Source organism: Lithobates pipiens, unplaced genomic scaffold (assembly GCF_037356315.1).
Source record: "Lithobates pipiens isolate NorthernLeopardFrog02 unplaced genomic scaffold, aLitPip1_a1.2 Scaffold_11, whole genome shotgun sequence".
NCBI lineage: Eukaryota > Metazoa > Chordata > Amphibia > Anura > Ranidae > Lithobates > Lithobates pipiens.
Window position 1 is genome coordinate 18,551,146 of NW_027507696.1, and position 26,533 is coordinate 18,577,678.

A 26,533-nucleotide genomic window follows, 5' to 3' on the forward strand; every position below is an offset into this window, starting at 1 on the left:
CAAGTGCTGTTGCCAACGGACTGCATGGCAGGTCATCATATGTCTGGTCAAGCATTTGGTGCCCATGCGGCTGCTGTTCTGGCCAAGCTTGATCTGCTTCAGACATAGGTTGCAAACAGCAATGGTGCGATATGCTGCACACATCTCGAAAAAAAGGCCCACACCAAAGAACTTTTGAAAGTCAGAGGGGAGTCAGCAACGCACTGCACCTGCGGAGATATGAGGTGTGATCCAATAGGGTGGCTGCCCTTAAGCTACCCCTAAAGGATATCCTGCCTCATTGGAGTTGTGCCTCCTCCTCCTCTCTTCTCTCGGGCACCCAAGTACAGTCAGTGACCTCATCATCCCCTCCCTCCTCGTCACTGGAGCAAACTTGGCAGTATGCTGCAGCTGGGGGAACATGACTGCCAGTTTCTTGTCCTTCTGTGGCACCCCCTCTCTCTAGGCTCACGTTACTCCCTTCCTCAACCTGGTAACCAACATATGAGCCTTCAAATCGCTGCGCATCCTCCAGCAACATGTACCCAACACTGTGTTCGAATAATTCTGGGGACTCCTCCATGCACGATGGTGGGGCTTCAGAAGGAGTGACTGTGGACAAGGAGCCGGTGGAATAGGCTGCTTTGGCAGTTGCATTGGAAGGCAAACTACTCTAAGCCTGGGTGACAAAGGATGAGGAGGATGAGGACGGCTTTGTTATCCACTCCACCAACTCTTCTGCATGTTGTGGCTCAATAACACAGCCAGCAGCAGTATAAAGGGGCAAGCGTGCCCCACGGCCACCTGCAGAGGATTCACCATGGGCATGACCACCATGATCACACTGTACACACTGTATTAGATACTGTGTGCACCACCAGAAAAGTAGTAGAAACTGTACACACTGTATTAGATACTGTGTACACCATCATAAGTGTATTAAAAATTGTACACACTGTATTAGATACTGTGTACACCACCAGAAAAGTAGTAGAAACTGTACACACTGTATTAGATACTGTGTACACCTCCTGCACTGTATTAGAAACTGTACAATGACTACACTGTATTGTATACTGTGTACACCACCAGAAGTGTAGTAAAAACTATACACACTGTATTAGATACTGTGTACACTGCCTGCACTGTATTGTGTACTGTGTACACCACCAGAAGTGTAGTAGAAACTTTACACACTGTATTAGATACTGTGTACACCACCAGAAAAGTAGTAGAAACTGTACACACTGTATTAGATACTGTGTACACCACCAGAAAAGTAGTAGAAACTGTACACACCATATTAGATCAAGCTATCTCTCTGTCCATGCCAACAACACTACACACAGCCAAGCAGCCTTATGTGTGTGTTATTAAGTGTGGGGCATGGACATAGTCCCCCTGTGCCATGATTGGCCAAAGGCACCCTGCCTTTGGCCAATTATGGCTCTCTCAGAAGAGCGTGCTTTGATTGGCCAAAGCATGCAGGTCAGTTGCATGCTTTGGCCAATCATCATACAGAAATGCACTGCGATCTTGCAGTGCATTATGCTAAAATTTCCCACGAATGCCCCATAATGTTCGCTTTTCTGTGAACGGGCAAACACCAGATGTTCGTGTTGAACTTATGTTTGACACGAACAGTGATCTCATCCTTACTTCCAAGTCACTATTGAGAGGTGGAATTGGAGAAGCTAAAGTGCTAAGAGAATGACTTGGATTAATTCAATGCTTCTGCTGTAAATGTTGAGGATGAATTGCTCAACAATGCCTGCAGCTGAATAGGTCAGTGAGAGCTTGTTTTAAAGGATAAGGTCACCTTTCTGAACATGTTGCTTGTTACATCCATATGAATCAGCATCAGACCCCTCTCTGCCCAACCCCCCCCCCCCCCCCCTTGTAGCAGCGAGCCAGGGATCTTCTCCCTGTACTCGCAGCCACAATTCCAAGAGAGCATGGCCAGAATAAATCACAAGGATTTAGATCCCTGTGAATCAATGAACCACAAGTACCAACAGCCTGTCAGCTTGTAGTTCTCAATGAACTACCACGGCGCTGTTGATTGTTTCGGTAGTTCATTACACGCCCACTCCCTGTCAGTGCAAAACTGCCTGCCCGTACTGGGCAGACAGCTTACACCAGTAGTCTGCAGGAGGCCTGCATGGCACCAACAGCCATCTGCTGATCACTGGTGCAATGCTTTCTAGGACCCTAAACCAAGAAATGTGTAAACCTGCAAAAATGTGCATTTATTATTTTTTGTTAAAAGGTGAACTTATCCTTTGAAGCTCATTTGCTGTTTGTCATTATTAATCACAAGTCAAATGGGTAAAACCCAAAAGCAGAAAAAGGCAGGGACCTTGAAAATTGTATTGTACAGTATAGTCAGTATAAAGATGAGTCACACCAAACTCAGACTGAATAAATTCTGGCCCACCAGTAATGGGCAGGTATGACATAGGTGTAAACAGGGCAGAAACACAGGTAAGGCATTGTTAGAGTAGTCAAGGTGTATAGCAAGCATACAAGTGGAAGCTAAACTGACCAGACATACTGTATGAAAATATGACCAGATTCATGACATGAATTTACCATACAGAAAAATATTTCTTTATGGTGCAGGCTTTTTTTTTTCGAAGGACTAAATTCAGAATAGTTTTGTCATGTAATTAGAGTGTTAAATGCTTATGTATGTAATAGCTACAACATGTTTTGCTTCTGCTTTGTTAGACAGTTATTCATTTAAGCAGTTTCTCATATCTTTTGTGTTTCCATGTATTCCAAAGAATCCTACAATGTTTTTGTTTTATTAACATGGTTATAATAAGAGGAAGAATGCACCTCTCTCTCTATTGTGCCTCCTCTTATTGCTTTGGTGGATTAGGAACATAAGAGATCTTCTACCAATATAGATTCTTGTTAGATAAGCAGTGCTGGCTTTATTCCAAGCCCCCCTTTCCTTCCACCCTGTCTCTTGTCTTTTAGGAAAGGGCAGCTGACAACAATTCTCAGATAATAAAGCAGAGGTGACCCCTGCAGACCCGCACTGCCTTATAAAGATGTGATATGATGATAAAGGACACTGATACTTTGATATTTATAGAGACCCTCACCCTGTCTATTAACCTCTTCACCTAGCCCTTCTGATATACCGCCCACTGTCTGGTATATGATGACAGCTGTCACTCACCATGTCTGACATGCTGTTGGTAATAATATATCCTGAAACAACAAATTAATTGTTTAAAGTTACACTGTGGGTTTATGGACCTTTGAAACAATACGTCAAATGGAAGAATCTTTGCTATAATTTCCATGAGTGGGTCTGGTGAAAAAAAAAAAAGCGTCACAATCTGTATGCTGGCTAAGGCTGTAATTGCCATCTGTTCTAGGGAAAGCCCCAGTTTTTGAGAATTTTGTGTTCATAGAATTGTCCCTTTGTTTTCAATGTTGATCAAGTACACCAACAACTACATATGCAATTTAAAGTGAACCTGTGCTTTGCTAATGCATTAGAAGCTTAATTTATACAGGGATAGTAGCAGGGGCGGACTGACAACTCATGGGCCCCCGGGCAATAGGAGATTTATGGGGCCCCCAGGCAATCAGAGATTATGGGGCCACACAGTAGACACAAACACACACACAAAGTATACAATCACACAGTATACACAGACATGTTTCTATTGGCTGAGAAGGTACTGGAGAGGTGGGGCAGCTATAATCTCAGGATTTTTAGACCAAAAGGATGTCGGTAAGGGATATTTCAGAGACACAAATTTTTACATACTGTCCCTAGTTTTACTGAGGCTGGCAACCCTGATGGGGCCCCCTAGTGGCATGGGGCCCTCAGGCAGTGCCCGAGTGGCCCAATGGTCAGTCCGCCCCTGGATAGTAGGGACCCTCCTCCTGCTCCCATATTACACTGCTAAGTGCCTGAGCGACCAAGCCACAGTGTTGTTACCTGGGAGGAAGACAACTAAGTCGCGTGCTCCCCCATTCTGAAAGTACCAGGCATTTTTCTTACTCAATAAGGTGGCATAGTAGTGAAAAAAAAAAGTGATGATGGAAGATCTGGCAACATTTTAAGTAGTTTTTGGGCACATAAGAGGATGGAATGTAGGTTTATATCCGCATATGGGTAAGCTTAAAGGAATAAAACAATCAAATATACTTTTATGTACATTTTAATTCTTTCAGTTAGTACACAGTGTCTTGGGGGTGGACATTCCAAGGGAGTATACCGTGTGTGTGGGGGGGGGGGGGGGGGGGGGGGGTTTCATATGTTTTTGATAAGCTTGCACAAAAGATCACATTTTTGTGCCAAATCAGAACATGCATTTCAACTTATAAAAAAAACCCATAAAAATAATAAAAGTCCTTTCTTAGAATTTTTATCCTTACTTCACAAATTTATCACCCCTGATAATTAAAACTCTCCCCTTTGGGATCTCTTTTATCAAGGCACATTATCTTTTATACTGAGAAAACTCCCAAGGATTTTCAGAATGTTGCCAGATCTATAATGTTTTGGCTATACACTGCTCAGCCATAATATTATGATGACCCACCTAATATTGAGTAGCCCCCCCCCCTTTTGCCACCAAAACAGCCCCATCGCTACCTAAACAGTCCTGCATGGATGCATTTAGACCTCTGAAGGTTTGCTGTGGTATCTGGCACCGAGCTGTCAGTAGCAGATCCTTTAAGTTCCGTAATTTGCAAGGTGGGGCCTCCTTGGATTGGACATATTTTTCCAGCACATCCCACAGATGGGTTGAGAGCTGGAGAATTTGGAGGCCATGTCAACACTTCAAACTCATTGTGTTCCTCAAACCATTCCTGAACCATTTTTTTCACTGTGGCAGGACTCATTACCCTGCTAAAAGAGGCAATTACCATCAGGGAATAAGGTTTCCATAAAGGGGTGTACTTGGTCAGAAACAATGTTTAGGAAGGTGGTACATGGCAAAGTAACATTGGCAGGACCAAGGTTTCCCAGCAAAACATTGAAAATATTTGTTGGACTCATGAGCTGTGGCATGTTATTGCCATCATCCCGGAAATAGTAAATACAATTGATTGACACCTCAAATTTATTTGGGATTTTTAAGGCAATATAGAAAAAATTATACTAAATGTATATAAAAAAATATAAATTTTATTACAAATATAAAAAAAAGTTACAATAACGAAGAAATCCATAAAATAACAATGTTGTGCTGACATATGTATATAGCATAAAATAATACCACATGCGTAAACATGCAACAGAGCAAGCGGCTATTTTTCTACGCATTTCGAAAAGTATGTATCAATAGTTTCTTCTTCAGGGAAGCCACTATATGCTTAAAAAGGCATTTTCTCTTATTTTGGCGACTGTCCCAAAGATGGGAAAAACGGGCCAAAGGGGAGAAGGTTGAACCAATAAGTGAAGATGGTGAGGGTCTGCTACTATGTCACCGCACTCAAAGCCCTGGAGTCAAACAGACTCAACAAAGGATGGGAATGAAAAACTCCTTCATATATGTGTCCAATGGCCCAGGAGATGGGGAAACATTACATTGTATAAGCCCCAGTCTTGTCTGAGGAACCGCTGTATCAAGGTTCCAAATTTCTAGGTCTATGTTTCCCAGTTTTCTACCGATGTCATCAGATCTGGAGAATCCAAAGGACATGAGGAGAGTTGGATTTGGATTCTCCAGATCTGATGACATCGGTAGAAAACTGGGAAACATAGACCTAGAAATTTGGAACCTTGATACGGTGGTTCCTCAGACAAGACTGGGGCTTATACAATGTAATGTTTCCCCATCTCCTGGGCCATTGGACACATATATGAAGGAGTTTTTCATTCCCATCCTTTGTTGAGTCTGTTTGACTCCAGGGCTTTGAGTGCAGTGACATAGTAGCAGACCCTCACCATCTTCACTTATTGGTTTAACCTTCTCCCCTTTGGCCCGTTTTTCCCATCTTTGGAACGGTCGCCAAAATAAGAGAAAATGCCTTTTTAAGCATATAGTGGCTTCCCTGAAGAAGAAACTATTAATACATACTTTTCGAAACGCGTATGAAAATAGCCGCTTGCTCTGTTGCATAAAGTTTACACATGTGGTATTATTTTATGCTATATACATATGTCAGCACAACATTGTTATTTTATGGATTTCTTTGTTATTGTAACGTTTTTTTGATATTTTTAATAAAATTTATATTTTTTTATATACATTTAGTATCATTTTTTCTATGTTGCCTTAAAAATCACAAATAAATTTGAGGTGTCAATCAATTGTATTCCCAGCAAAACATTGCCCAAAGCATTACATTGCCTCCATTGTCTTGCCTTCGTCCCATACTGCATCCTTGTGCCATCTCGTCCCCAGGATAGCAATGCACATGCACTTGGCCATCCACATGATGTAAAAGAAAACATAATTCATCATACTAGGCCACCTCCTTCCAATGCTCCATGGTCCAGTTATGATGCTCATGTGCCCATTGTAGGTGCTTGTCATGGTTATGCAATAGAGTTCATCTGCTTACCTGTCTCCATGTGTTCATTTCTAGAGACCAGCCGAGCCTCACCTGACTGCTTTTATAATCCATCCTCTGGCATGGCTCCACCCTAGCTCCTATCAGACTACTCTATATTAACCTGTGCACTGCTAGCCAATCCTGCTGATCAACCTTTGTGTGTTAGCCTCCTGTTACCTGCTATGTGCTCTTCTACTGTTTTCCGTTACCGACTTTGGCATGTCCTGACTATCCCTGTTTCCCTGTGATCCTGACCTTTTGGGGTGTCTCCGACTATTCTTGTCTGCTTGTAGCCCAGACCTTGGCTTTGTCCCTCACAATCCCTATCCTCCTGTTGCCTACTGTGGGTGTGAGCTGGGGGACCCTGGGGGTCGCGACCTGGAGCCAGTTGCAGCCAAGTCCATCCTCACCACTCGAGGCTCTGGTGAACACCTGCTGGCTCTTAGACTCCACGCCCCAGGGAATCTTACGCTCTAACCCCGGTGGGATCCATCTTGGTGTTCTGGCGGCCCTGCCTTCCTATCACCTTGATCCCTGTCAGCAGCAGTCAGCCGTAGGGTCCACAACCTTGCGGTGCACTCCTAAGCCCTACGGTGTGCATCTGACACCTGGGCTCTAGGTGACCTAACAGTGCTTTTGGCTTGGACATGAGTCAGCATAGACATTCTGACTGGTCGGCAGCTACGCAGTCCCATACACATCAAAATGTGATGCCTATTTTTTCTGCCTTCAACATATCAACTTCATGGACAACATGTTTACTTTCTGACTAATCTACCCTACTAATTTTCAGATTCCCTTGTAATTAGATAATCAATGTTATTCACTTTATTTTTCAGTGACCTTAAAATATATGTAAACCTTACCTTGTAAAACGACCCATTCAGTTTAAACAGAAATGAAAGGCAACATATTTTTGTTTAGATATAAACAAATTATAAATGCTTTTGTTTCCTTTTTTCATAAGTGATCTCGGTTCTCGGTTGCATAAGGGGCTTAGAGAGCTGGGGGTGGAGAAACAGCAGTACACGGATATTCCCAGTGAATGGCTGTGTAGCGAGGGGCTGAGGGGGTCAGAATAAGTTTTCACCATTTGAGGACAGGCAGTCTGTGCTCCCAGCACATCCAGAAAACTGACCATGCTGGGATGGATGTGCTCTCATGCCTAGGGTGGTCAGTATCAAATAGGAAAGTAGGATCACCAGGTATTTCACACAAAGAAAGCAATACAAAGAGAGAAGGATACTTTTTTAACACAAGTACATGATACAACTGACACATATCAGGAATATGAAACATTGGGGAAACATATCCTTTATTGTTATAGCTGATCGGTGTATGTTCTACAATAATGGCAGATTAATGAAGTACAACTGTTCTTTCATCCATGCTCCAAAAATGATCAAAATTTTCAAATGTAAACAAGGCAAGAGAGACTCCATAGCATATCACCACTTTTATTATAACTTTTATTAAAAATAGTTAAAAATAAAAATAACACTCACATACTTGCTGAAAAACACTTTATAACAGCACTTGTACACATCTATACTGCCAGGATGCTATCTGGAAGAGAGGTGTGCATGGCCAAGACACAGGTTGGGAACTTCCTCCAGCACCCAGTTCCGGCACGCACTTTTATGCAGAAATGCACTCACATCCAAATCCAGAACTGGCACCAAATGCCCAATGTAAGGCAAAGAGTAATTGCCGGATGATGATTTAGCTAGTCTGTGATTCTTGTTTCTGTGTATCCCGATCTTATGTTTGCTCTGACTACCTGCTACCGGCTTGGCCTTCCCCTTGCCTTCCCTTTGCTTGACTCCTGGAGTTTTTTTTGTTTCCATTGTTCTACAGTACCTTGTGTGACCTTGTGTGCTCAGCTCCTGACATCTCCAACTATTCTACTCACCTGTGTATAACGCCAGCCTGGCTCCAGAAAACATCTCTCTCACATGCATCCTATTGCTCATCAGTGCATGACCTTGGCTTGGTTTTTGATCAACACCGCTACCTTCTAGACCTTCCCTATGGGTCCTGTCCTGCATCATCCTACCGCGGGTGTTAACAATTTGGCATCTGCAGACTCCTGTGTCTAGTGATGACATTACTATAGACAATCAACTTTGCTGGACAGGGTTTTCTCACCCAAAGTATGAGATGAGTCATAGAGGTTGAGTGAAATAAGTCAAAGGAAGAGCAGAGACTGGCAGTGATCTGCATTCATTTTAATAACTACTCTTGGGGAAAAAAAGCCACTGACCCACAATGTGTGGCTTACCTTGAGGGGATGAAGTCTATAAGATGAAGTGCATAAGAGAAGGTAAAAGCAATGTAAAATATCTTTAATAATGTTTCAGAAACTTTGTTTCTATGTATAAACTGTATTTATATACAGAAATGGGGGGCGGCCATACTTGCTCATTGCATACACAGACTCAAAGTTTTGCTGCACATACAGTAGTTTTGCTATAGGAATACTTCCACTAATGAAGACTTGGCATGTAGGCACAAAGAGACTCCTGTTATATGCACAGAGCTGAATTAGGCAATAATTATAACACTTTACGTAGCCTGCAGTATTACCAACTCCAGTGGGCAAAGTCACTAGTCCTGACACTTCCCTATATATTTCAACCAAAAGGCCATCGTCAGGAGCTGAAACCCGTAGGGAGGGGTTTTGTACTAGTGATGTTACATGCTAAAATCAGTGATACTGCTGGTTATGTGTGCTGAGTCTTGTGTTTTAAAAGGTGATTTATTTTTGTATGAATTATTTTAATTAAAATGAATAATCTGCACAATCCAGGGCTTTTCTTACCTTCCTTTTATGCTGATAATGATGAGGAAGAGGTTCTTTGAGTGCCAAAGCACTGGACAAAGCCAAATTGCTTCAGCATCATCATAGAGGGCAGTATTTTCAATATAAAGCTAAAGTCAGTATTTTCAATATTATTTTTTTTCCACATACATTTTTATTAAATTTATAGAACGTAATACAAAGCCATGAAAGGCTACAGAGTGAACAGTGGCATTCAGAATGCAAATATGTATACAGAATATTGAGTATAAAGGATATTTGTATAATTAATTTCAAATGCATAACTAAATACTGCCTTAGGCATCATATTAGGAACTGTAAAGCTGTTAAAGTAAACAAGAGCTTCAAATCTTTAAAGATCTATGATTGTTGTAATCATTTATTTTAAATATTATTTTACCCAAAGTGTAGTTGAAGCTTGGAATAGACTTCTAACGGTGAGTCAATCAACACAGTAATGCCCTGTACACAATGGTCTGAAATTCTGACTGAAAAGGTCCGATTGGATTATATTGTTGGAAAATCTGATCGTGTGTGGGCTCTATCTGACTTTTTCTGTCGGAAATTCAGACGGAAAAAATTTGAGAGCAGGATCTCAAATTTTCCGACAAAAAAATCCGATCTGACTTTTTACGATCGTTTGTAGAGAATTCCGACGGATAAAGTGCCACGTACAGGTATAGGTACCAATGAGTTCCATGGTAGCGTGGAAAAGGATGATCCATGAGTAATTGGGAAGACTAACGCCTGAAATCTGCTGTATGAGTTGGATAATGTTGGACCAAAAAGGGAGGATGCTTAGGCACGTCCACCAAATATGCGTGTGGGTTGCTTTGATCCCACAATTCCTCCAGCATAACGGGGAATTGCCGGGGAACATCTGGTGTAGTTTTGATGGGATGTATTTCATATCACAATATGTGAAAGGTATTTAGGTATTTACACAAATTATCTAGGATATGATGATTCTAGAACTCTTAAGCCTTGTACACACGGTCGGAGAATCTGTCGGAATGCGTCTTATCGGACCGTGTCGTCAGATAATCCGACTGTGTGTGGTATGCATTGGACTGATTCCGTCCGAATCTCCGTTGGGCCCAATTTTGTGGCAATAATCAGGCCTGGGTGTGGCTAGAGAAATTGAACTCAGGTGTGGACAACCACAGTTATAGTATGTTTTAACAAGGGGGGCAATCACTTTTTCACACAGGGCCATGATGGTTTGGATTTTTTTTCACCTTTAATAATAAACACCTTCATTTACAAATTGCATTTTGTGTTTACTTGTGTTGTCCTTGACTATTGTTTAAATTGGTTTGATGTTCCGAAACACTTAAGTGTGACAAACATGCAAAGGAACAGGAAATGAGAAAGGGGGCAAACACTTTTTCACACCACTGTATGCTCAGATCAAATTATGAGACCAAAGCTATTGGCTACTAACCTCTACGTAGTCCCGTCATACGCAACAAACGTCACCACGTTCCGAAAAATCGGATTTTCCAACAACTTTGTCCGACTGTGTGTATGCAACACCAGTTTCGGACAAAATCCATTGGAAAAAATCCGATGGATTTTGTGGTCGGAATGTCTGTGTGTACAAGGCATTAGTGGATTCAGACATGCTTAGGACAAATATAGATTTATAGTTAGACAAAAAATAAAAAAATAATAATGAAATAAATAAATAAAAAACATGGGGCAGACTTGACAGACCACTTGGTCTTTTTTAGGCAATCACTCATCTATGTTTCTATGGATACCAGCAAGCATTGCTGACAGATTGTGGGAGAGAAAGCAATTAGATGAGTTTGAAAACTTTGTCCAATTGTTTTTCCTCAAGATAAGCAATAATATAACTGCCTCCCAGATCCCCATTTCCCCCCACTCTGTTCATTTCTGTTGACATGCATAATCTGACGTTTAAGAGGAAAATTGGGCAAAATTATCAGCGGAGGGTTGAACCATGCCAACCCCTCTGACCATTCTCTGATGTCCATGGTCATCTTTACAAAGCCCTTAAATATATCTATATTTGTATCAACATAATTATATTACAAGATAATGGAATACATCTCAGTATATAGAGTATTAATCAGGTCAGTATAGGTCTGTATCTATAAGAATAGATAATTATGTTATAAAATAAGTACAGCAACCAATATTAACCAGAATTAATTTTTCACAAATCTTTCTATAAAAACATTAAATCTGATACATTTTCTCTCTGCTAGTACATGTTTAATACCACTATTTCATTTTTCATGGCTTTGCTGAACAAGGCCATATGTATTTTTAGTAGGCTAGCATTGTGTAAGTTTAAGAGACAGGCTGGCAGTTGCTGTGCACTGTATTTTCTAGCAAAGAGGATTTAATTGGTGAATTTCAGGAATTCGGCAGAGTATGGGTTAATCAATTCTTCCTAGCCCTGGGGATCAGAAAGATACTTAATGGCATGTCACACTTGCTCTGTCTCACATGTCCCCCACATCTCCCCACCACAATTCCTACACAATGACGTGAGACCCTCAATTGTTCTCTTGATGTGTGGAGGGGTGTGGCTGGCAGACAATAGAGCCCAAATCTGGATGGGGGGGGACAGGGTAAAGAACAGGTGAATATATATAAATCCATGCATGTGCACAGTGAGACATGTAAACAGTGCCTTCTTCATTATCTGTTCCTGCTTGCTCACTGTTCCCAGGTGAGTACTGATAGGACTTGTTCTGTGTTACACTAATTATCTGTCATAGGTAAGGCAGGCCATTGCACATGCAGTAGAATATATAGCTGTTCCTGCATTATTTTTTTATTGTTATTCAGAATTTATTCAGCATCACCAATTTGCACAGTGCTTTACAATATAAAGGGAGACAGTACGGTTACAATACATTTCAAGTTAGTAGGGCCCTGTGTATGCCCCTCTTGTCTTCAATTATATTTTAACTGCACTGTCTCCCTTTATTTTAACTTGTGTTCTTGCAGGATGCCACTTTTCTGTATTACAGCATATTCATTCACTAGTCATGAGCACATTGAACCCCGTACACATGATCCGAAAATCGTACGAAAAATGCTGCATCCGCATCGATCATCCGATAATCGGATCATTAGTACAGAGCTTTCGAGAGCCAATCAGGACAGTTCATCCAATATTATTCTATCAGACATGGATGTAATTTTTTTTCGTACGATGCTAGATCGTGCGATTTTCATTTAATCAGTACAGCTGTCGTTTGAAAATGCAATACAAATGCATTACAACACATGACATCACTTCCGGATTTTTATTCTGTCGTACGAGAATTTTCGTGGCTTTAGTAAATTCATCAGATTCGATGTGAGATTAGCATGCAAAAAAAAAAAATTATTCGTCCGATAATCTCATTGTGTGTACGGGGCATTATATTAAAAACAGAAACAGCATAACAACAAATTGTATCCCATGTTTCTTTTTTCGGGTCCAATTAAGAGGCTCCATGCTAGAATGTGATTTGTCACTATGAGCAGGTGTATTGTTTCATAAATTGGTACTATAACTTAAAATGTACTTTATGGACCCATATCACAATATATTTTTTTTTTGTTTAATAAATGTTTATTAGAACATTAAAAGACAAAAGATGGACAATTAACAGAGAATATACAATTTTACATGTAAAGTGCAATAGGTTACCTGAACAATGTATAACCTCTAAAGACCAGATGCAAATATTAGTGAGCTCTATGCTTATTAAAGTTTCGGCACCAGTGCATACGACGTTTGGTCAGGTAAAGGTATGGTTCTATGCATATATTCAAGTCAGAGAAGGTGTATAGTTTTTATCAGGAAAGGAGAGAAAGTTCAGAAAATGAAATGGGGAAACAAAAAGGCAAGGGGAAGCAGGGGGTGGGGGATAAGGGGAGGGGGAGGTGTTGGCATGCCTGGCAACATATTGAAAGTGTGATTAAACCTTTAAGGTCTTGTAAGAAAAGAATCAAGCCTAGACCTCGAGAAAGTCATTCTTCAGGTGGAGGGAGCAATCAGAACATTTTTGGGAGGTGATCTCATCTCAATGGATTTGTATTATGAGTTCTTTATAATAAGGAGTAGCTGTGAATTCTAACCAAGGCGTCCAAGTTAAAGTGTGTGTCTGGGAGGTATTTTTATTGTTGTGGGTGATGTCTTCCATAAGGTGTACATCCAATATATTTTGCAACCAACTTTTCATTGATGGAATCTTGGGTTGGCCCCGAAGAGTGGGTATTAAACCTTTGGCCGTGTTTAGCAAATGAGGGACAAGTGAGCATTTATAGGTACCAATGGGTTCCATGGTAGCGTGGAAAAGGATGATCCATGAGTAATTGGGAAGAATAACGCCTGAAATCTGCTGTATGAGTTGGATAATGTTGGACCAAAAAGGGAGAATGCTTAGGCACGTCCACCAAATATGCGTGTGGGTTGCTTTGATCCCACAATTCCTCCAGCATAACGGGGAATTGCCGGGGAACATCTGGTGTAGTTTTGATGGGATGTATTTCATATCACAATATGTGAAAGGTATTTAGGTATTTACACAAATTATCTAGGATATGATGATTCTAAAACTCTTAAGCCTTGTACACACGGTCGGAGAATCCGTCGGAATGCGTCTTATCGGACCGTGTCGTCAGATAATCCGACTGTGTGTGGTATGCATTGGACTGATTCCATCCGAATCTCCGTTGGGCCCAATTTTCCAACATGTTGGAAATATTTCCCGACCAACTGGTTTGATCGGACATACTCCGATCATGTGTAGCGAATTTTGATTGGACCAAGTGCCACGCATGCTCAGATCAAATTCCTACATCAAAGCTATTGGCTACTAGCCTGAATGTAGTCCCATCGTAACGAAATTATGTCACCCCGTTCTTGGCAACCGCTAAATCAGACAACTTGGCCCGACCGTGTGTATGCAACAGTTTCGGACACAATCCGTCGGACTAAATCCGACGGACAAAATCCGACGGATTTGGTTGGCAAAATCTCTGATCGTGTGCACGTGGGCTTATGGTTTAATTGGACATTTCCCATCAGTCAAATACACACTAGTAAATCTAATGTTAATGTAGAAACAATTAAAATAGAATTTATTAAAATAATATGAAATTATTGATGGGGTTTTTTTGTTCGGAGAAATCCATTTTTTTTCAATGGCCAATGGTCTGTATTAGCATATTTTCTGTTGACACATTTTGGTTTAATATGTTCAAATTTACCTTTAAAGTGACCCTATCTAGATATCACATACTGAGCTTTGCTAACAAATTTACAGTTAAAAATTTTTTCAATTTAGATATAGTAATTGGAGTGTGGATTGTATTCCTATAAAATGTGTTTTCTTGTTAACCACAATAACTAAAAAAGTAGCCCTGCCAGTCCCATACAAACACCTAAGTGAAAGTTTCTTCCTATAGCAGAAATGTAAGCCCATGTACACACGGTCGGAGATTCCGACGGAATGTGTCCTATCGGACCGTTTTGTCGGATAATCCGACTGTGTGTGATCTCCATCGGACTGTTTCCGTCGGAGTATCCGACGGACCAAGTTTTCCAAATTGTCCGTAAAATTTTCCAACAAAATGCTCCGATCAGACATACTCCAATCATGTGTAGCCTACTCCGACGGACAAAGTGCCACGCATGCTCAGATCAAATTCCTAGACCAAAGCTATTAGCTACTAGCCTGAACGTAGTCCCGTCGTAACGAAATAACGTCATCACGTTATGTACAATCGTATTTTTCAACAACTTTGTCCGACCGTGTGTATGCAACAGTTTCGGACAAAATCCGTCGGACAAAATCCAACGGATTTGGTTGTCAGAATGTCCGACCGTGTGTACAAGGGCTCATACTTATCTTTCTGACAGCCTATGTCTCTCTAACTTTCCTGCACTGTAGCTTCTGTTGGACTCGCCAATATTCAACAATTTCCGGGAGTGTCCAATGACTGTCACCCCCCTTCTACATGCTGTGGTTCCATCCTACAACCTCTACATCACTATAGGACACATCAGTAATATATGGGTAACAGGATGGAACCACGGCATGCTGTGGACAACACGGACATTAGACACTTTCGGAATTGTGGATAGTTGAAGAGTCAGACGGATTTTTGTATGTGAATGGGTTGCTTTAAAGTTGAACACCAGGCAGATATAAAAAAAAATACAATTATATATGTATGAAACATGAAATTATTTGATGCACTTTAAATACTGCCAGAGTAAAACTACAGTTTTTAAACCTTTTTAGCTTATGATATCCCACTGCAGAGCAGGACAATCAGCAGCTAGACCAATCAGACTACAGAATGATGCTCACTGTCCAATCAGCCAGTTGATAGTCGGGAGGTGACAAAGTTCTATTGCTTACATCAGTCTTTTTTAACCAGGATGCCTTTAAGTTCCTTCAGGGGTGCCTTGGCAAAATGCCTAAAAAAATTCCCAAAATTTGTATATAAGCCAACAAGTGAATCAGGCCTACCGTTTAGTTACACAAAGCGACAGGTTTTCATTGTGCACCATTACAACGATTCAGTTGCCGGCATCCTACCAACCAATGATGTCATTGTTTGATAAGGAGGATGTCAGGCGCCTAGACAGCATCCTTTGCACCTGTCAGCACTGGGGGCACATTGGCACATGAGTGGGGGAGCGGAACTTAGGGAAAAGAGAAAATTTGGACTACTAGTCAGTACCAGTGTGCAAAGGTGTATTTGCTTTGGAAGAATAAATTATTTGTAATGTTGGGTGTCTTATGTGCGTGGATTTTTCTTCCTTATGTAAAACTATTACTATTACCATTTTTTACACTTGAGGATGGGGTGTCTCAAATTGTGCAGAATTTAGAATGGTGCCCTGACTGAAAAAAGGTTGAGAACCACTGGCTTTTATGACCACTATAGGACACAAAAAGACCACAATGTTCAACAAAATGGCAATGTTAGAGAATTAGAGAGTACAGCACTGCTTAAGGGGCTTAAATAGTCACTTTTTATTACCTTAGTTTGAATCTTCTTTAAAAAGAACTGGAAATGCAACTACTCAAGTAGTGTTGGCAGTGTTATTTTTTGTTTCAGCACCTGTCACTGTTACTTTTGCATGGTAGCTTGTACTGCAGGTATATGAGAAAGGCAGAACTAAAGGCATCTGAAATAACAATAAAAATCCATATGATAAATACTATCATTATTGTAATAACTGCATACAGTTCTGTTGCTCTATCTGAAACACAGAAAAGTGAGGCTTTGTAGTTTGGCAAAATCCTGTAAATCACAAGAATGGATGTACAGAACTGAACATTTACAGGCATATTACATAATAATTAACATACATGTATTCTATGTTTGTATAATGCCGCGTACACACGATTGGAATTCCGGCCAGAAAAAGACCGATGAGAGCTTTTCATCGGAAAATGCGACTGTGTGTATGCTCCATCAGAATTTAGCTGTCCGAATTTCTGCCAGCCAAAAATTAATAGCATGTTCTCAATTTTCCCAACAGAAAAACTTTCTATCGGAAATTCCGATTGTGTGTATTCAATTCCGACATGCCAAAAATCATGCATGCTCAGATTCAACTAAGAGATTGGCTACTGGTTATTGAACTTCCTTTTTCTAGTCCTGTTGTATGTGTTGTATGTCACCGTGTTCTAAACGATCGGAATTTGGTGTGACCGTGTGTAGGCAAGACAGCTTGACTAGAATTCCGTTGGGAAAACCACCAGAGCTTTTTCCGATGAGAATTTCGATCGTGTGTACGCGGCATAAGAGTGTCTGCCTGCCATGTTTTTTTGCATGGCATTCACATTTTTGCTATATCGTTTAATTACTGTATTACATATCACAGACTGATAGATTCTCCCTCTTGATACCTGAATAAGGCAGAGTCAGTCAGCCTCCCTGATTAACAACTATTGAAATATAAATCAATATTACTCACCAAAGTATTTTATTGTTTTCATGTTTAGATTTGTCTGGTAGACTTTTATTGAGAGCAAGGTACAACACTACTAAACAGCCTTCAGCAAATAGAGGACCTCCAAATACATATATAGTAGTAGACAATTAAAATCTGTAAAAATATGCTAAATATTTAAAGCACTAACACACACTGATCATTTTATCAACCCTGGGCTGCAATCTTTCACATATACCAAAATAAATAAATTAAAGGACTTAAAGTGTTACTAAACCCAGGACCCTGCATTCACTATATCCGGCCTCGCACAGTACACAGAACATGGAAATGCAATAGTAAATATAAACTGCTAAATACCTTTACTCATCAGCAGTTAGAGCAGTCTTGCAACTTCTATCAGTGTCTGGTTAAAGCTTGTAGGAGGAGTCTTCATTCTGTTCTCACTGTCCTATAAGACTGCAGGACCCCTGACTCTGTCTGGACGGTGCTTATTGGCCCAGTGCTGATCACATGCACTCTTCCATGAAGAAAAAAACAAAACACACCAAACTGAGCATGTGCAGTCTTGTCCCCTACTTTCTGTAGTATACAGAGATGAGTTGGAGACACTGAAAGAAGGTGAGGACAGGATGAGACATGATCAAACAGCCTTTTTACACAATTCAGAGGATTAACCCCTGAGGTTCCAAAGTGAGTATAACAAGAATGCTTTACTGCATATACAGACTGATTTTTACTGTTGTGGGTCTAGTAACTATTTAAGTTTTCCTGTAAAACCAACACCACACAAAACTGAGATTTCAGTTTTCTGTGCATGAAGATAACATTGAATCACATGCTGGCTCCTTATATTTATGAAGGATACTATTGATGAGATATTCCACATCCAAATTCAAAGTTCTGCCCAACGGTTGAAGCCAAAATAATGGAGGATTGACTAAAGAATTCTCTGTAATATAAGTTAAGCAACTGAGGAAGAGAGTGACATCTTTGTTATAATATTATGAGAGGGGAGAGAGATCGGAACCATGGTACTTATGTCTTACCTGTGGTGTCTCTAAGGCATACTGTATAAGAAGTCAAGCAATAATTAGTATTTTCTCAGCTCTTGATAAAGCAATAAGTTAATTAAATGGTGTAATTTTTGCATGATGCAAAATTTTGATTTCTTAATTTTTCTTCTGTTGCAGCACGACCATGGGTGATGCTGTAATGGCAGAGTTTGGGGCAGCTGCCCCCTATCTGAGAAAGTCAGACAAAGAGCGCCTGGAGGCCCAGACCCGTCCTTTTGATATGAAGAAGGATATATTTGTCCCAGATGATAAAGAGGAATATGTGAAAGCCAAACTCACCAGTCGTGAAGGGGACAAAATTACAGCAGAGACAGAAAATGGCAAGGTGAGAACAATATTAGAGTTTTACCTAAATGGATTGAATGTTTTTGCCATATGAAACATTTTTCAAACATGTCTTTATTCTAGAATGTCACTGTGAAAGACAGCCTAGTGATGCAGCAGAACCCACCCAAGTTTGATAAAATTGAAGACATGGCCATGCTGACCTTTCTGAATGAACCAGCTGTGCTGTACAACCTCAAAGAGCGTTATGCATCCTGGATGATCTATGTGAGTGCCAACTGCTTGAGACTAGGCCCTACATTACAATTAGTTGACATTATGGCTATATATTTCTCTTTTAGCTGTTACTGAAGATCTGAGTTCCCTCTCTAGATCTTGAAATTGTCTGCCAATAAACTCACAATACAATCTACTAATGAGCAGAGAATGCCGTTCACCAAATAAATATGTACACATATTACTATTTTCTCCTTCCAGACTTACTCAGGACTGTTCTGTGTGACGGTGAACCCCTACAAGTGGCTCCCTGTGTACAATGCAGAGGTTGTGGGTGCTTACCGTGGGAAGAAGAGGAGTGAAGCTCCACCTCATATCTTCTCCATCTCTGACAACGCTTATCAATACATGCTGACAGGTCAGGTACCATAGTGCAGTGTGACTAGGGGCTGGCATACCTGAAAACTTTTGTAAATCAGTGTACCTACAAATAGGGATGGGACTAGGGGCAGATTTGGGAGAGGGGTAATAGTGAGCCCCTAATAGCAGGCCCAAACAGTGCCAATGAATATGGCATGGTGCAGCAGATGAAGAGTTGTGCTGATGTCTTCTCCCTCCTCTGGTTCTTCTCCCTCCACTGCCGATGTCTTCTTACTCCAGTTTTTCTGCTGGTTCTTCTCCCATTGCTAGCTCCTGCAGTTGTGCCAGCTCCACTCTCTTGTGGTAGACCCCCACAACCACCGCCCAGGGTTGTCAGGAAGAAGCCCTAGTCCCCATCAACATGCTTTGGGGTGGGGGGTGCAGAGCCCCCCTGTCCCAATGCATCCACCCCCCCATGTTGAGTACATGTGGCCTGGTATGGTCCAGGAGGGGGGACACTTGTTTGTCCCCATCCCCCTTCCTTGTCCCCCCTTTTTCCTGACCTGTCGGGCTACATGCAATTTTTTCCATTTTTGGCATGTGGTTCCCCTTCAAGATCCTCAGAACGCAAGCTGCATGCCACAAGTCGGATCATTTAAGACGATGACCCGACTTGTATGCGACTTACATTGAAATGAATGGACTAAAATCATGCCCAAGCCAGACCAGTAGTGCAGGGAGCATTTTCAAAGCCGGACCAACACAAGTCTGACCAGTTAAGACAGCTCTCATAGGGAACCATTCATTTTGACATGTCATACAACTTGTGCTCTGGAAGTCGGAACGCATGTCGGACCGGAGTGAACCGACCTTGAGAGAGTGCTCCTAATCTCAGCTCGTTACCTGTATAGAAGTCTCCTGGGAGCCAGAAATCCTGCTGATTGATAGGGTATCAAATACTAATTTCACTCATTAAAATGCAAATCAATCAATTTTTTTTAAATGCGTTTTTTCTGGATACTTTTGTTATTTTGTCTCTCACTGTTAAAATAAACCTACCATTAAAATTATAGACTGAGCATTTCTTTGTCAGTGGGCAAATGTACAAAATCAGCAGGGGATCAAATTATTTTTTCCCTCACTGTATTCCTCACTGTATTTATAAGTGATCCTATTCCCATACCTGCCAACTTTTTGAGATGGGAATGAGGAATACCTATCAGCAAAAGTACGCAGGCATAGGACACACCCCTTGCCACTCCCCCTTAATAGAGAATTGTACAAAAAAATGAGATTGGTTAAACCCACAAGTGCTTTTTTGTACCACTGCTGTTCCTTTATATTGGCTTTTGGAATTTACAAATGCAGCTATGTAGAAATCAGATGAAAGGTTTAGCGCTGGAAAACACTTTTTGGTAGATAAAAGTGCATTTTATATACAACTATATAGATCAGACCAAAATGAGGGACAAATGAGGAGCAATGAGGGACAGAGGGACATTCTTCCAAATCAGGGACAGTCCCTCGAAATCAGGGACAGTTCGGAGCTATGTATTCCATCTGTTCCCTCTGTTCTTAGCTGCATAAGAGCTGGGGGGAGGAGGAGAAGCAGCAGCACACTGAGCTTCCCAGTGAATGGCTGTGCAGCAGAGGCGTGCCAGGACAAGTCTGATCATTGGAGAAAAGCGCACTTTAGTGTGGTCTTAGTGTGCTTAGTGTGCTTAGTGTGGTCGGTTTTTAATAGGAAAGCAGAGGGACTGTCAGGAACACCAGGGATTTCACACAAAAGAAGCAATACAAAGAGAACAGGATACGTTCTCATACAAATACATGGTACAGCAGGTACATATTAGGAATATGAAGTGTTGGGGTATCAAACTCTTTTAAAACTGGCTATCAGAAAAGGAATCCATATCCTTCTTTTATCCTTCCATTCTCTTGATCAGCTTTGATATCAAGCCATATATTGACCTTTGATCTCTATGTAAGATCTATCATCACTCATTTAGCTCTGAAGCAAAAATGAAACAGCGGAGAAGGGAAAATGTGTTGCATGTTTATACCGTTTCACGTGTCATCTTTGGGAACAATGAATACAAATTTAGAAAATGTCTTAAGGTGGCCATAGATGGATTGAAATTCATTCGGTTAAGCAAGGACCGGCAGAAATTTTGATCCATGTGTGGCCAATACAGTTGAACAGAAGTTCAACAGATCAAATTCTGTTCAGCCGCCCTGTTGGATAGAAGCTGCTCGAACAATGGAGAAATCGGTTACATTTTTTTCCTTCAGCGCGCTTTAGGCCAGCTTTAGGACCAATGTTTTGATCTAGCGATTGCTATGTTCTTTAAATTTCAGTGTAAGTGATACATGCTAGATATGTGTGCAATTCGTTTCGTTACGAATCACAAAATATTCATTATTCTGAGATTTGGATGTATCCAAATTTCCGAATCACACGAGTAATAACTAAAAATAAACAAAATAAAATATAATGAAATTAAATAACGTAGCGAAATATTGAATTATCCGAATTTGAATGTGAAAATGAAAGTGAATTTGAAAATGAATTTGAATTTGAAATGGAAACTTATTGCAACCAATACAATAAGGTATAAAGGTGAAATAAGATGACGATTCCTACTCCTGCTTTGTAGAATAGAATAGAAAAAAGTAGAATAGAACAGAATAGACTGAAATAGAATTGAAAAAATAGAATAGAATAGAAAAAAAAATTGAATACAATAGTAAAAAAAAAATTAACACACTAGAAAAAGATAGAATAAAATGGAGAAAAATAGAATAGAATATGAACAGAATAGAATAGAATAAAAAAATAATAATAATAAAATAGAATAGAAAATAATCGAAAAAGAATAGAATAGAATGAAACAGAATATAATATAAAAGAAAAAAAGAATAGAAAAGAATTGAAGAGAATAAAACAGAATAGGATAAAAAATAAAAGAATAGAAAACAAATAAAAAAAATGAAAAAATAGAATGAATATAGCTGTCTTCCGAAATTCGGATTATTTAAAGGAGATTATAAAAAGAAAATATATAATTGAAAAAACAGAATAGAGTAGAAAAAAATAGAATAGAATAAAATAGAATGAATATAGCCATTTTCTGAAATTTGAATCCATTATAATAGAATAAAATAGAATATAAAATAATAGAATAGAATAAAACAGAATAGAATAAAAGAAAAGAATAGAACAGATTTGGATAGAAAATGACATAAAAAAAGAAAGGAATTGAAAAAAAAAACAGAATATATTAGAATAGTAAAGAATAGAATAAAATAAAATGAATATAGCCGTCTTCTAAAATTCGAATAGATTTGAAAACAAATATACTAACCGTATCTGCATATATATGAAGCAAATCCGAATATATGAAACAAATTCTGAAAACAAATCATTCTAACATAATTAGAATGACAAAATGAATTCATTAACTTAACACACGAATCCAAAATGAAACAAACAAATTTTGCCGCCATGAACTAATACGTGCTCCACACCTCCACATGCAGTACAACACTATTTTGTCCACTATTGTGTAGGTTCTATGGTAAGGATTTTTTTTTCTCAAATCAATAGATCTGTCATCTGCATACAGTGGAGAGTTTGTGCTATAGGCTAAAGTATTCTTGGCTGGAATACATTTGGTTTAATAAAAAACAGCACCTTGTGATACAAAGGTACAAAATATATAGTACAATAAGGTTATTAAAGTATTTTTTTTTTTCCATTAGTAACACAATTTTGTTTTTCTTTTACAGACAGGGAAAATCAATCTATCCTTATCACGTATGTATTTTAAGAAAGTTACCTTCTTTCAGTTCTTTCAGGCTGCTATGTTTTATGTAACCCTAATTCCCCATTCTTCTCTTTCTGAGGTTAGTGGAGAATCTGGTGCGGGAAAGACTGTAAATACCAAACGTGTCATCCAGTATTTTGCTGTCATCGCTGCTATTGGTGACCGAAAAAAGGATACTGGTCCCTCAGGCAAGGTAAGCCTGAATTAACCACTTCAGCTCCGGAAGGTTTTACCCCCATCATGACCTGGCCATTTGTTGCTATTCGGCACTGTGCTACCTTAACTGACATTTGCGCAACACTGTACCCAAATGAAATTGATATAATTTTTTTCACACAAATAGAACTTTCTTTTAGTGGTATTTGATCACCCTGGGTTTATTTTATTATATAAACAAAAAATGGGCGTCAATTTTAAAAATATTTTTTTTACTTTCTGATATAAAACATCCCATAAAAAAATACAAAATCAAATCTCTTTTTGGGCAAAATCTATTCTGATGAACTGTGTTCTGCTTTTACTGGGGATCTAGTTTTCATTCCCTGCTTAGCAGGGAAAGAACAAACAACGAGATCCCCTGTCACTGAACACAGCTCTGTGTCGTTTACATTCACTGGGTGGTGGTGGTCAATCATTGACCAGGACCCAGTGATCGGCATGTGCTGTGACGAATCACAGCACAGGTGGGCCGACACATGCCCCCTGCCCAAGTGCGTGGATCATGTACTACAGGGGTCGGAAAACCTACAGTCTGAGGGCCACACCCTTAATGTCCAGCCTGTCAGTGCACTTGATGAATTCACGTGCACCCAGCTCGTGGACATTTTAACCCTTTCAGAGTCGGCGGTTGGCTTTCTTGGGATAGCAATCGATGCGGCTGAGAAGCCAATCATTTCCGGTTTACTGAAGACTTAAGGGTGCCAAATTTAAAAAAATGACAGTATTCAAAACAGCTAAACTTGGCGTTTTGAATGCTTTTAAGTGCAGAGGAGGGGTCTGGGGTCTTGTAGACCCCAGATCCCTCCATAAAGTGTACCTATCACTGCCTATTACTGTCATAAGGCATATTAAAAATTCCTTCTGACAGCAATAAAAGAGATAATATTTTTTTTTTCAAGGGACAGTGTAAAAATAAATAAATAAATAAAAATAAAATAAAAATGTAAAGCGCCCAATCCCTCCGTGCTTACGCGCAGAAGCGAGAGTATACCTAAGTCGCGACTGCAAATGTAAACAGTGTTCAAACCACACATGTGAGGAATCATTACGATCATTAGAGCAAGTGATGTGCAATGTAAAGGGGTCCAGAGGTACAGGGGCTGTGTAATGTAACGCTGTCCAGAGGTGTGGGGCTGTGTAATGTAAAGGGGTCCAGAGGTGCGGTGGAAGTGTAATGTAAAGGGGGCCAGAGGTACAGGGGCTGTGTAATGTAAAGAGGTCTAGAGGTGTGGGGCTGTGTAATGTAAAGGGGTCCAGAGGTGCGGAGGATGTGTAATGTAAAGGGGTCCAGAGGTGCGGGGGCTGTGTAATTGGAAGAGGTCTAGAGGTGTGGGGCTGTGTAATGTATAGGGGTCCAGAGGTGCGGGGATGTGTAATCTGAAGGGGTCCAGAGGTGCGGGGGATGTGTAATTTAAAGGGGTCCAGGGGTGCTGGGGCTGTGTAATGTTATCTTAATTTATTAGCAAGTGAATGTAGCCCTCCATGCATTCACATATATTGAATCCGGCAATTAAGTGGAAAAAGGTTGCTGCCCCTAATGTACTAAGTACATGATCCAGCACAGGGAAGCCACTTTGCTGCCATACATCCTAGTGATGCAGCCAGCAAGCTGTTAATTGATGATAAAGGGTACGTAAATCCCACAATGGACCTCTCTATACTGTACCACTTTGGTCTGCTAAATATACCATTGAAAGTGTTTTGTTATATCTTTTTGATAAGTGCAGGAAAATCAATTGATTCTGACAGAAATCTTGTGAGCTGATAGCTTCCTGTTCCAAAGGAGAGATTATGGAGATAAGTGTTTGTGTGTGGGGAGGGGATGAGGGGAGGGCTGTATCCTTTGTAATTCAGGATTATAATTTCAAAAGACGCTCAAGGTAGGAGCATACTATAATTCTGTTATATCAACAGTTATTATTTGTACTTGCAGCATGTTTAAAGGGTTAACCATGGACCCTTAAAAACGAATGTGATATTTATAAATGAGAATTTATATCGCTATTCTCTCTGATGAACACTTCACACTGCACATATATTTTGTAAGCCATTCATAAAATGCAGGCTGTGGTGTAGAATCTGTAGATCCTACATAATTCTGCATTATGCTGAAGAAAAAGCTGGTCGCATGAATTTGACAGGTTATGAAACCAAGCTCTCCCCCTCCTTTTTTTTATAACCCGACTGGCCCACGACATCCACAGACTGGCCCCCACATTCACAGACTGGCCCCCGACATCCACAGACTGGCCCCCACATTCACAGACTGGCCCCCGACATCCACAGACTGGCCCCCGACATCCACAGACTGGCCCCCGACATCCAAGGACTGGCCCCCGACATCCACAGACTGGCCCCCAACATCCACAGACTAGCCCCCGACATACCACTGGCCCCCACATTCACAGACTGGCCCCCGACATACCACTGTCCCCCACATACATTCACAGACTGGCCCCCGACATCCACATACCATGACTGGCCCCGACATCCGACTGGCCCCCACCCCGACATCCACATTGACAGACTGGCCCCCGACATGCCGCCGTTGCCGCGCGGAGACATTTAACTGTGGTGCCGCCCACCGCACTTTACACTGACACAAACACACACTGACAGCGGGGGTGGGTGGCGCCACAGGTGTAGACCAACTTCTGGTCTTCTTAAAAATGGCGGCCGGCGGAGACATTGTCTCCGCCGGCCGCCGACCTCTAGAAATATTTATATTCTTCCATAGTATGCACCACTGACAATAAACCAGTGAAACCCAGTAAATAAACCAGAGAAATAAATATTTATAACCCAGTTATTTCTTCCTGCCCTATTTCCTGGAGAACACTCTCTGGCAACAGCAAGCAATTGTCTGACCTTAGGGGAAAACCCAACTAATACAGTAACTAGACCAATTTAAACAGGAACTGCAGTCTTCTGACATAATTTGTAATAAAAACATCTTTGCTATTCTGAAGCTTCCCCCCAACCACTTTGCATATTATTTTATATATACTGTGATTCTGTTCTTGCCAAATATGCTGCAGAAATCTCCCTCCACTGAGTCTGGCTGCAATCATTTTTATTTATTTTTTTGTGCTAAAGTTTTTTTTGTTCCAAATATTTATTGAAAATATCAAGAGAAATCAACAAAGCAGGTGACAGAAGTAGAATGTACCAAATACAAAATAAGTAACTCGTCACAATGAATATAGTTGGGACAGCGTCCCCTATCTCAGTACAATAATAGTATATAACTTGACTATACTTAGAGTATTGA

General features: G+C 40.5%; 1 protein-coding gene across 1 annotated transcript in view; it reads left to right on the forward strand.

Moving 5' to 3' along the window:
• Nucleotides 1-11,891: 11,891 nt before the first annotated feature.
• MYH7 (myosin heavy chain 7) overlaps nt 11,892-26,533 on the forward strand; it is an 85,931-nt gene continuing 71,289 nt past the window's right edge. The window contains exons 1-6 of the mRNA XM_077469245.1: nt 11,892-12,038; nt 18,473-18,680; nt 18,764-18,907; nt 19,118-19,274; nt 23,006-23,033; nt 23,128-23,236. Coding sequence (XP_077325371.1) covers nt 11,971-12,038; nt 18,473-18,680; nt 18,764-18,907; nt 19,118-19,274; nt 23,006-23,033; nt 23,128-23,236 — 714 coding nt within the window. The 5' untranslated portion in view covers nt 11,892-11,970. The remainder of the gene's footprint in view (nt 12,039-18,472; nt 18,681-18,763; nt 18,908-19,117; nt 19,275-23,005; nt 23,034-23,127; nt 23,237-26,533) is intronic.